Source organism: Agelaius phoeniceus, chromosome 2 (genome assembly GCF_051311805.1).
Source record: "Agelaius phoeniceus isolate bAgePho1 chromosome 2, bAgePho1.hap1, whole genome shotgun sequence".
In the NCBI taxonomy this organism is placed as follows: Eukaryota; Metazoa; Chordata; class Aves; order Passeriformes; family Icteridae; genus Agelaius; species Agelaius phoeniceus.
Window position 1 is genome coordinate 16,983,289 of NC_135266.1, and position 10,958 is coordinate 16,994,246.

The window sequence follows — 10,958 nt, forward strand, 5'->3', positions numbered from 1 at the left end:
GTGAAGGAAATGTGCCAGATCAGGGGCTTTTTTAAACAGCTGTTGCTCCCCTGCACCCGATCTCTTTTGCTGTCCAGTTTGGAGAGAGGAAGAGCCAGGGGCTGCCTTTAAACAGACACACTTCAGAAGTCTGCTTTTGTCTGAATAGAGAAGAAGAGGTTGGGACTTTCACACCATGGCAGGGATCAGTAAGGACTGTTCCCACTCTTTTTTTGCACCTTTTCACATCTCTGACAGATCTGCCTAATCCAATCCTCAGAACTGAAGCCTCAGAACAGGTAAACCTATGTAAGAAATGCCAACAAAACCTGATTCTGCTGATTCAGAACAGCAGCTGAGTAGCACCCTGAAATTGGGTATTTATATTTCCTTCCTGTAAGTCCTTCCCACAAGTCCTTCCCTCAGTCCAAGGACATTTGAGAACTGTGCAAGAGTTTTTTGGAAACACTCCAGGCCCTTCATCTTTCAAAAAGGAAAACTAACGTCTCTTTTGCATCTGAATCAACAGGTGAATGACCTCCCCATGCCCTCAGCAAGTTACCAGAGACCATTCATTTCTTAATCACCACATCTCCCCTGTATGAGCAGGGAGACTAACCAAAAGTAGGAATGACTCTCTTAATTTCCTGGAACATTTATCTTATGTTTCTGTATGAACACAAACATTATCTATTAAGGCTTTTAAATAGAAGCATGGAGTTTTAAAAGGGACTGTAGGAAGAATTACTGTTAAACCATTAGATCCACAGTAAGTTCATGTCTCCTACAGGTCTGGTTCTATTTTGTCTGCAGTTTTGCTCCTGTATAAAGGAGACCTTATTGGTTTTAAAGAAGATAAAACATTTCCAGCAGAATTTCTAATAAACCCACTGGAGACTCTTGCCTGGCTCTTGAGCATGAGCCAGAAAGAAGCTGCAGTAACTACAATGATATTACACAGATGTGTAGCTGCAGTGAGGTGGAAATCAAGCATTGAATGTTTTTTGATATGTTTTTTTTTGACTGGCAAGCTCTCCATCTAGCAACAAAATCCCCAAACATTCAAACCTGGTTCATTAGCTTAAGTACTATTTGTGGAATGACAAGCAAGGAGCTATAGAACAGACAAAATCTTTCTGAGCTACACCAGTGGAAGACCAAAGAAATTACACTCAGCAAAACTCTAGAAGATTTACACCTGTATAACAGGGAATGGCTTGGGAGGAAAACCACTGCTTTCTGCTCTTTATCTGTTACCAGGCTGTGCCAGACAAAGTCTAGTGAGTCCACCTGAGCCCTGAGCTCTCAGAGCCTTTCCACCAAGCATCTCACTGGCCTTGGCAGGACAAAGGATTTTACACTATGCTTTTATCTGAAAAGAGACCAGAGTCTGCATTCCACAAGCTAACAGGACTGAAAGTGACAACCCCAGCTTTCAAAAAGTTACATCCCTGCCAAAGCCACCTGACAAATTCCATTCCATTACCTTCTATCAGATATTAAATGCATGAAAAAACAACTTCAAGCAAAGCCTCTGAATGGTTGTGTTCCTGTGTTAAAGGTATTCTATCACCATGCTGTAAACAAAGATAAGGCATTTTTCTGCTAAATGACAGTACTCTAGCTAATGGTGCTCTAGTAATGTTAAGGTAAATTGGGGATGGGATCCTTAAGTGAGCAGGTTTTTCTTCCTCTGTCCCTTTGTTGTTCTGACAGCAGTAAAGGTAAGAAGGAAAGCCCATGGAAAGCCCAAGGAAAGCCCCTCCCTCTCCTTTCCACTGAGCTAATGTGCCATCAATCCTCTGCATTTAGAAGAAACCATGCTCTGAGGAAATTCTCCAACATTGTCACACCCTCAGCTTGGGTTATTTACACTGATGGGCAAACTACAGGCAAGTGTAGCAGAGGTGAGCTCAGTAACACAAATAAGCACACAGTGGCCAGCACAGCACCAAGAAACCAAACCTGACAAGTAAAGCCAAAAGCCTTTCTCCTTTTCCAAAACAAGGGAAGAGGTTGTGTCGTTCCATTCAGGCAGGTAAAGGAAACAAAGCTGAAAGTGATGGATTACTACATACAGTGTACAGCGGCTTTTCTTGGGAGGTTTTATTCTGCACCCACCAAAGACTTGCCAATTAATATAATTTCAGTGTACAAAAGGAGCTCTGAATACATCCTCTTGCTTCATGTTCCCCAGGTTACATTAGCGTGCACCTCTAAAAGTGTAACTACCCTCACACTTAAATAGGCTCACTAGCTACAAAGGACAATAATATAAAGTCAAAGGAAGCTAGGAATCTCTTCTGTTTTGTCATCAGCAGTATCTGAGATATTTCTTTGTAAATGTATCCAACCCATGGAGATCTACAGCTGCACCTCAGCACCACAGAAAATCCATACCATGAAAATTGCACTTTGAATCTCAAGGCTCTTGAAGAGCTGAGATAAAGTGCAACACTTATCTTCCCAACGTGGATGTTTTTTTTCTTTCAAGATGCATCTACTCTTAAGGTCTTTTGTACCTCCCTGAAGATCTCTGCAAGGATGCTCACCAATCCTAAGCCTGGGATGGCCTTACAACGCAACTGAATTCTGAGATGGAATCATGACAATTTCTTGTACACTTCAACAGCAATTGAGGCTTCAGCACATTAAGTCAAGGAGGAAGAGGTGCACTTTCTGATGAGCTTTGGCTGCAATATATCTTTTGTAAAAATGGTAGGACTGTGGCAGAAAATACATGAAAATCTTATAAGGGATTAAACATTTCCCTGCAGTGCTCAAAACCTAAACAGAAAAGCATTATATCAGTGTGGCTAAAAGCCACACTAACAAAAACTCCAAACCAAACAAAATCAAAACAAAACCACCTAAAAAGCACAAGGAAAGAGACTAAAAGCAAGAGTGAAACTTGCCAGGCTGTTCTCAGTAACCAACTTCAATCAAACAGAATAAATTAATGCAGAGCCTAAAATTATAAAGAATCAGTTCAGAGCTGTCTTTTTTATCTCAATACTGACACTTCAGGAAAAAAGAAAATCCTATAGAGGAGCTCACTGTAGAGATCCAACAGCCTCTGAAGAGCAGAGTAACACAGGAGATCCCCACACATCGGAGCAGCTGCATCACTGACTGTTAGCAAATAGCAGAATCAGGAATGGAAAAGTGGAGCAATGAAAATACAGCAGGCAACTTCTGGAAACCATACAGCTTTTAGAAAGATTGGCTACTGGTAATACATTGATGCTTTTGAAAAAAAGCCTGGAATGTGTGGAATTCTCTGGGATGCCAGGGTGTAAAAAGGATCTCATTAGCTAGGGCTTTCAAAATCTGCTGCCCGGTTGTTGCCTATTATTCAGAAAGAAGATGGCTTACATCATCAGTTTCTGTAAAGTACAATATTCCACTTAAACTGCCAGATCTCTAGTCCCCTAGACTGAGAAATCATCCTTCCAAATAACCATGGAGGCACTGAGTCCCAAGTCTACACACCAGTCCAGCGCTTCTTTGTTTCCATATTACCAAGATAATCAAGCATCTAATGATAAAACTGGGCAGTACCACACTGCCAACAAGAAAACTCCAAGCAACCTCCAGACTGACAACAATCATGTTATTCCACATGGTTCTTTAGAAGCAGACCCTGGAACTGCTCACGATGAAAAGCAGTGGAGTGGCAGAAGGGCAAAGTAGTTAGTTCAGGAGCTGAGCAGGAAAGCATTTCTCACTGTTGTTTCTCTTATTTTCAGAGGATGGGAAAGGATTCATATTTACAAGATGCTGGCTGGCCAGAGGCTTAAAAGAAAGATGAAAGGACAAGCAGCATCTGGGGAGGCAGAGGTGAGGGACCTTGAGTTTTTAAAGATGACCTGCTTGTAACTACCAAGAATCCATCCTTTATTGTGCCTAACAAAGTATTCCAATCACACTGAACAGTGAAAAAAACAAAGGCAACACATAGGTAAATACCTTTACCAGTATCTTAGTAGAGGACTTTAAATCATTTTCTTAAAGCACAGCATACAGATACTTGCAAATGTTCACCATTGCAACAGCAACAGAGCTGAGAATGTTAAGGTCTTGTGAAAATAATGGCAGTAGTGATAAGCATTACTGGAAAAATGCCCATTTTATTTAATTTTAATTCTTCATTAATATTCCCTGATTCCAACATAGATGTTTTAATATAATGATACATAATTTTCAGTATAATATACAAAATTATTTTGCAAAACTGTATTATATGCTATTTTTAAGATAACTCCTTTCCTGCTCCCCTTCCCCTTGGTATCATCTCTGCAATTGCCAAGGAATGGCATTCTGGGCAAGGAATGCCTTCTAACCACTGGCTCCAATAGCTCTTGAGATGGCATTAGCCCATAATTTCCTTTTTTTATGCAGCCTGAGTGTTCACAGGGGAATCTCAGAATACAGCTGGCTTATGAGGCTTGGAGAAAAAGGCCTTCCTTTGTCACAACTCAGTATTTGGGTGTGTCCCATAGCATTATTCTCAAATCACTGTACTGCCTGTGAAGTTGGAATAGAAGAATGTCTCACTGTGGCAAGATAGGCTAGTAGTTTTAAACTGAACACTTGAAAAACTTGTGGTTGGGCGGCACTGTCCTGGTGTTAACATCCCAGTACATGGTGTCTCAGTCAATGCACCAATAAGCCCAGCCCCTCCAGACTCATAACATGCAATAAATTCAATGCAGCCATTACAGTCATGCCATGGGTGGGGTGGCTGCATGACTGTCACCAGCTTGTTCCTTGTGGTTGTGAGTCCAAACCTCCAGCCAGTTCTGAATTATTCTTAGATGTGTCATTTGTGCTGGACAGCCAAAAGACAGCCCTGAGGCCATCCCATCATTTCCATGCTCACCACAGGAGATAGAAGTCAGTAAGCTTTAATGTGATGCTGTTAGGTCCTGGGCAGATCTGTGACCACCTGCGATTGCTCTCTTGGTTTCAAAAAAACAACTGGGTGTAGTAACTTGAGTGTAATACTTCCAGGAGTGAATTATGTAGGCACTTCATGCATAAAACAAACATTAGCATAGTCTTGCTGAAAGTCATAATGAAGGAGGAGGCGTCAGCCCAGAGAGGAGAAAGCACACTATCATTATACACTCCAGGGAAGATGGGCAGCTTCCTGCCAGGCACTTTTATCTGTCCCTCGGGAACAGAGAGTGGTCTGCAGGCCAAAGGGAGCATTGCTGTGGGTGCGTGTGGATTTGGGGGAATGTGAGGAGATAACGTGTGCAGTGGTGCTGTTCAGCTCTGCCTCTCAGCTGAGATGTTCAGATGCAGCACTGTGTAAATGCAGCTCTGCTGATCCAACACTGGAGGGGGAATAAAAGCAGCCAGAGGAGGCAAAGAAGTTGACGGTTCATGTACATTGGATTGCATTGAGGCTTTCACCTCCAGGGAAGATGTGATACAGCGCTGCATGGAGAGAGGTGATGAGGACAGGGAGGTGTGTTCTGAGCAGCTGTACAGCTGCAGGCAAGACACACACCTACTGGAGGATGGGTGGGGGGCAAAGCCAGTGTTGTGGAGGATCCCTTGGCCTGCCAGACCTAGGGACATCTGCAGATCTATCAGTGGCACTGTGCTGTATACAAGAGGAAGGAGGAACAGCTGGCAAACACAGGGAAGATCATGGCCAAAAAATTTCTCCCCTCTTTAAGAAAGAAGGATTTAAAAGAAAACCAAACACTAAAAAAAATTTATCATCACAGGGATAAAGCCAGACTCTCTAATTAAGCAGATGACATAACTGTGCTGTAATATCAAGATTTTGCTCTGTGATTTGCAAACAAGCTGCACTTGCACAATCCAGAAAGAAAAAAGCCATACAGATTAGAACAGCTAAGCTCTGCTCTCACTTACATTAGTATATACCCACACTTACTCAGCTCAAAAGACCTACAGATGAGAATGTGATACGAGGAGTTTCATTTCCTCAGACAGTTCCCTCACTAGCCCAGCCAAGCCTCCTTCTCACTGCAGTTTCCAATCACAGCCCAGCACTCTGCTCTGATTACACTCATGCTGAAACCACAAAAAATCTCCCTCATTTTGGTCTCATCTATGGTTGATGTATATTAATACATCCCCAGCAAAGTCACTGTCACTGTACAGATGCTGAGTATGCAGCTTAAATACCGTTGAATACTTAAGGCTTGATTCTATTAATCAGGACAGCTTCATTGATCCTACTAGAGTTATGTACATTCCACAATGCTCCAAAGGGGAGGAAATCCCAAGCACAATTTTTTAAAAGGCATATTTACGAAAAACACCGAGAAGAGGGCATGGTCTTGCTTATCCTGGTGTAAACTCACTTTGCTGTACTTAGTGGAGCTACTGAGGATTTAGAGGGGCACAGCAAAAAGCAAAAGCTAAGCCAAATTCTCCTTTCAAGCCACCGCTTTTCCCGAAACAGATACTGAAAGGTCAGAACCAATACCAATCTCTGCTACTCCAGACTTCCAACCCACAGCCCTATCTATCAAAAAACCCACGTATCCACAAGTGCTTGGGAAGCGTATGCACCAGCGAGAGTACAAAATCATTACACTGCTGTGAACACGAGCCATATTCAGCAGAAATCAGCAGCTGTTACGACTACAGAGCTTTTCACTGCTTTTATAGTTTGGGTGGAGAAGAAATAGGATTCAAGCACTGCTCATAACACAAGTTGTATATTGCCTTGATCTTTATCCTCCTCCCCCTCCTCCACCCTCCCCTTTTCGCTCTTCAGGGCTACTCTTTAAACAGAAAGAAGTCATTAGCCAAACTTCCCTTATTTTATGGCCCCGACAGTTAGGTAACGACGAAGCAGTTTTATTATTTCTACTTAAGAGCGTTCGATCGGGAATTCAGAGACACTTCTAAGGGGAAGATACCTGCCGGGGAAGGAAGACAGGCCGGCAAAGGGAGAAAACCCAAATATGCCCGAGTGCGGCGGATCATCTCCATCAGTCCCGGCGCCCAGCTGACAGACCTCGTCCCCCTCCCTGGCCAAACCCTTGGCTGCAGGAGATGCGTCCCGAGAGCCCCGGCAGCCAGCTCCTTACGTAAGGCACAAACCACTGACATCATCCCTCCCGCCGGCATCGCCGCGGCGCCCAGCGGCGCCCGCAGACCGACCCGACCCGCGCCCGCCCGTTCCCTTCTCACTCTGCCGCCCCGCCGGGGCTCCCTTCCCACCGGCTCTGGCCCCAAACTTTGCACGGCAGGTGGCCAGGGGATGGCTTTCCCCGCCGGCGCCCCGTGCTGCGGTGCGCTCCATCCATCCCGCGGTGCGCCCCATCCATCCCGCGGTGCTCCCCATCCATCCCGCATTCCGTGCTACTTACGCACTGCCTCCTGCTTGGGGTCGAGGCCGCGCACGGCTCCCTGGAGGCCGGCGATGCGGCCGTGCAGCGCCCGTACGCGGCGGTGGGTACCCTGGATGTCAGCCTCGACCTCCTGGAAAAGGGTGCAGGCGTGCCGGGCCACGTCGGAGAGCTGTCGGAGGATCCGCGACAGGGCTACGTTGCTGACCGAGCAGAGGTCCAGCACCATCAGCACCGCTGCCGCCTCCCTCTCCCCGCCGCCAGCCGCCTCGGCGCCCTCGCTCGCCGCTCCCGGCTCCTCCGGCGGCGGGTCCCGCGGCGGCGGCGGCGGCTCCGCGCCCCAGCTCTCCTCCAGCACGGAGGCGGCGGGCTGCCGCCGGCACAGCCGCTGCGGCTCCACGGTCCGCTTGGCGAACGGCATGGCCGAGCCCTCGGCCGGAGCTCTCCCGGGCTCCCGCGGGCACTGGCGGGGATCGCTGCCCTCTTCCTCCTCTTCCTCCTCCTCCTCGTCCTCGTCCTCCTCCTCCTGGCCGCCGCCGCTCCTTGCCCGCCGCCGTCACTCGCGGGCGGCCGCCGGCGGGCGGCTCATCGCCTCGCTCCCTCCCTGCGCGGGGCTCCTGCGCTGCGGGGCGGCCGCCGCGCCGCCGAGCATCCGCCGCCGCTGCCGCCGCGGGAGCCGGGGCACATCCGCGCCGCCTCGCTCGTTCGCTCGCTCGCTCCCTCCCTCTCACGCCGTCCCGCTCCGGCGGCGGGTGTGAAGGGGCGGCCCGAAAACGCGGAGACAGGAATCCCGCGGCCGCGAGGAGGAGCGAGCCGCCGAGCCTCCCGCCCGGAGAGCGGCGGGGCGGGGGGGCCGGGGCGGTGCCGAGGAGCTGCCGCCGCCGCGGGGGGGCGCTGCGGGGCGGCCGCGGCGCCGGGAGCGGGCGGGAGGCACCGGCGGCCCCTGCCGGGCCGGGACCGCGCTCCGGGCGGGCTCTGCCTCCTCAGCCCCGGGCCGGCCCGCTGCTCTCCGGCGGGAGCGCTGCTCGGGTGCGCAGAAGAGAGAGAAGCTGCTCCGAGGGGCAGAACGGAACCCGACTAGGCAAGGCCCCACGGCTGCGGGAGGGTGGTGCCCGCCCACCGGTGTCACCTCCTGAGGCACCGCGGAGGTTGCTGCGCTCCCTGAAGTCAGGTGCATGCACTTGGGCACCGGCTTCTTAGGAGGTGTCGGGGAAAGCTGGGTTCCCGTCAGACAAGGAGCGCTGCTTCTGACGCAACACAGCTCAGCTTGCCTTCACACACTTGTGAAAGGTGAACGTGCCTAACAAGCAGGCATGAAATCTGAAGGCGAGCTCCAAAGGATTGGTAGTAAATACCACTGAAAGAAGTACTGTAAAAGGAGATCCAGGCAGATGCAGGCATTCCACAGTTTGGAAACAGCAGCTTGTTTGCCCACTTGACCTTAACTTGTCATCCTTGCACTTGAGTGTTGTGGTACAGTCTGTCATTACATGACCACATAGAGGCAGCTTTTAATTACCTCTGGTCAAATAGCCTGAGCTGCAGAGAGCAGCACTGCCAGCCTGGTGATACATATACCCCACGTTCTGCAGATGCAACAACCTGCTCCTGGGACAAGCTTAGGTCCAGAGGGGGGATACAGCTGCTTTCACAGAGATCAGAGTCTGAGCTGATGAACTTTGCTGGCCCGGCTGCTGGCTTTTAGCATGGATCATTCATGTGCCTTCACACTTTGCCTCTGGAAGGAGGAACACACCATGACACAAAGTCAGCTCAGGTCTTTAGCTCAGGTTTCTGACTTGGCTTGAAATGGGTCCCAGCTCTATGCTTGGTTAGGGAGGAAGGCACAGAGCCTGTCCCAGTCTCAGCACCACTTCCCCACACTCCCTGGGGGCTTGAAATTCAGGTGTGACCCAGTGGGAGCAAGCAGGGATGTGAGAGCTGTCAGAGGTCCAGGGGCAGTGCTCAAACAGTACTAAAACTATTTATTGGACCCAAGACTAAAATCACTGGGGTATTTGTACCCCACATTGCTGAGTTTCCTCTGCAGCTGGAAGGCTTTTAGCTCTTGTAACGAAGCATGGAATGTACTCCTCTTCCTAGCTGGGGGAGTCATGATATGTTATTTATAAGCCACTGAAAGGTATTTTAATCTTTCACTTGAGATTCATAAAGCAGGGGGGAACTGTTAAGTTTTAATGTTTCAGAAAGAGCAGCAGCCACCCAAACTGATGTGGGATCACAAGAAAAGAACCAAGAAACAGCAGTATAGCATTACCAGGCAGGAGCAGGAGATGCCTCTGAGGAAATCAGCTCAGGCACTCATTTGGCCTCTCTCTCAGGAACATGGTAAGCCAGTGAATTGAGCCATAGGTGACAGGTAAAAGCTGCAAGGAGTAGGATTTCAGATTGCACCTTACCACAGCCTCCCAATTGCACCTACTCGCTGATCAGCTCAGACAGGACAAGAGCTGTGCAGCTCTCTTCCTTCCCTGGAAAACAGTACCTTGGTTCTGGCAGTATATCCCTACTCAACCTCAGAAAAGCCACCAGAAGCCAGTACTTCCTCTTCATTTACTTTCCCCAGTCTGTGATTACCAATTCACATTACATAGACTCCAAGGTCCCTTTTTTTGTCCCATGCTTGGAAAGGTACAGCTTACCTTAGGGACCCTATGAGTCCCATGACAATTGTGTGGCTTGAGTACACAACAGACAGCACCAAACCACACAGGAATGAACCTGTTCAAAGGAGGAAGGTTCTTCCAAGTCTGTGCATCTTCATCACAGGGAGCATATTTTCATTTTGAAAGTTTACAGCATTACTGTCCTTCCCTGTACAAGTCTAGATGTTGCACTGCTTAGGGTTTTTTTCTGTTGTTCTTAGTTTTTCATTGCAAGCAGAACAGACTCCATACACAGCTTGGGTAAGGGGCACTGGCACATTTTACCAGGCAGGTGGAGATACCATGTCACGTTCCTCTGGTCAGAACACAGTTCCTGTCTTTGCAGGCACTGGGGAGTCAGGTTGCCCCAGTCATGCACTTACTATGTGGTTTTTTATCAGTAATATTATGTGGTGCAAATCCAAATTCAGCAGCTTCTCAGCTGCCCCCAGGATTGCTCTTGATATGTCTGTTCAACAGCAGGTGTAGGAAGAGGGTTTGTCTACAAAGTAACCTTTGCAGTCCCAAAGGTTAACCTCAGACTCACCCAGTGGGTCTTTAGAGTCCCTTATAGCAAAAGGAGAGGAAAAAATCTTCCATGGGGGATTTTGAATGTTGTGTCAGTTCTGAAGTGCCCCTCAGAGATGCCAATCCCTCTGCACTGACTGGAGGTTTCTCTTGGATGGAGTTAAACCTCAAGACCCAGAGTATTTAATTTGTGAACACATCAGCCTAGACCAACCAGCCATATCATGAGATTTCAAGAAGCATTTGCTGACCTCAGAGATTGAGACAGAGAGAATATGAGTCATGAACAGAGATAAAGGTGGAACGATTCCTTGTGTATTTATTTATGGCAGGAAAAAAGTCATGTTGAACTGCACTGCTTTCTTGCATGTGCATGAGCTGTACTCACTGTGTTAGCTGCTGTACATTTAGGTTGGGATGCTGCTGTGGATGGCATTGGCTT

At 48.3% G+C, this 10,958-nt stretch overlaps 1 protein-coding gene across 3 annotated transcripts in view; it reads right to left on the reverse strand.

Moving 5' to 3' along the window:
* The window catches only part of NHS (NHS actin remodeling regulator), a 247,786-nt gene extending 239,677 nt beyond the window's left edge, over positions 1-8,109 (reverse strand). For 2 of the 3 annotated variants that reach the window (XM_077172819.1, XM_077172812.1), the window contains exon 1: positions 7,344-8,108. In XM_077172819.1, coding sequence (XP_077028934.1) covers positions 7,344-7,743 — 400 coding nt within the window. In that variant the 5' untranslated portion in view covers positions 7,744-8,108. Of the gene's footprint in view, positions 1-7,343 lie in introns of all 3 variants that reach the window. The other variant, XM_054628202.2, reaches the window with a different exon arrangement.
* Between the last annotated feature and the right edge of the window lie 2,849 nt (positions 8,110-10,958).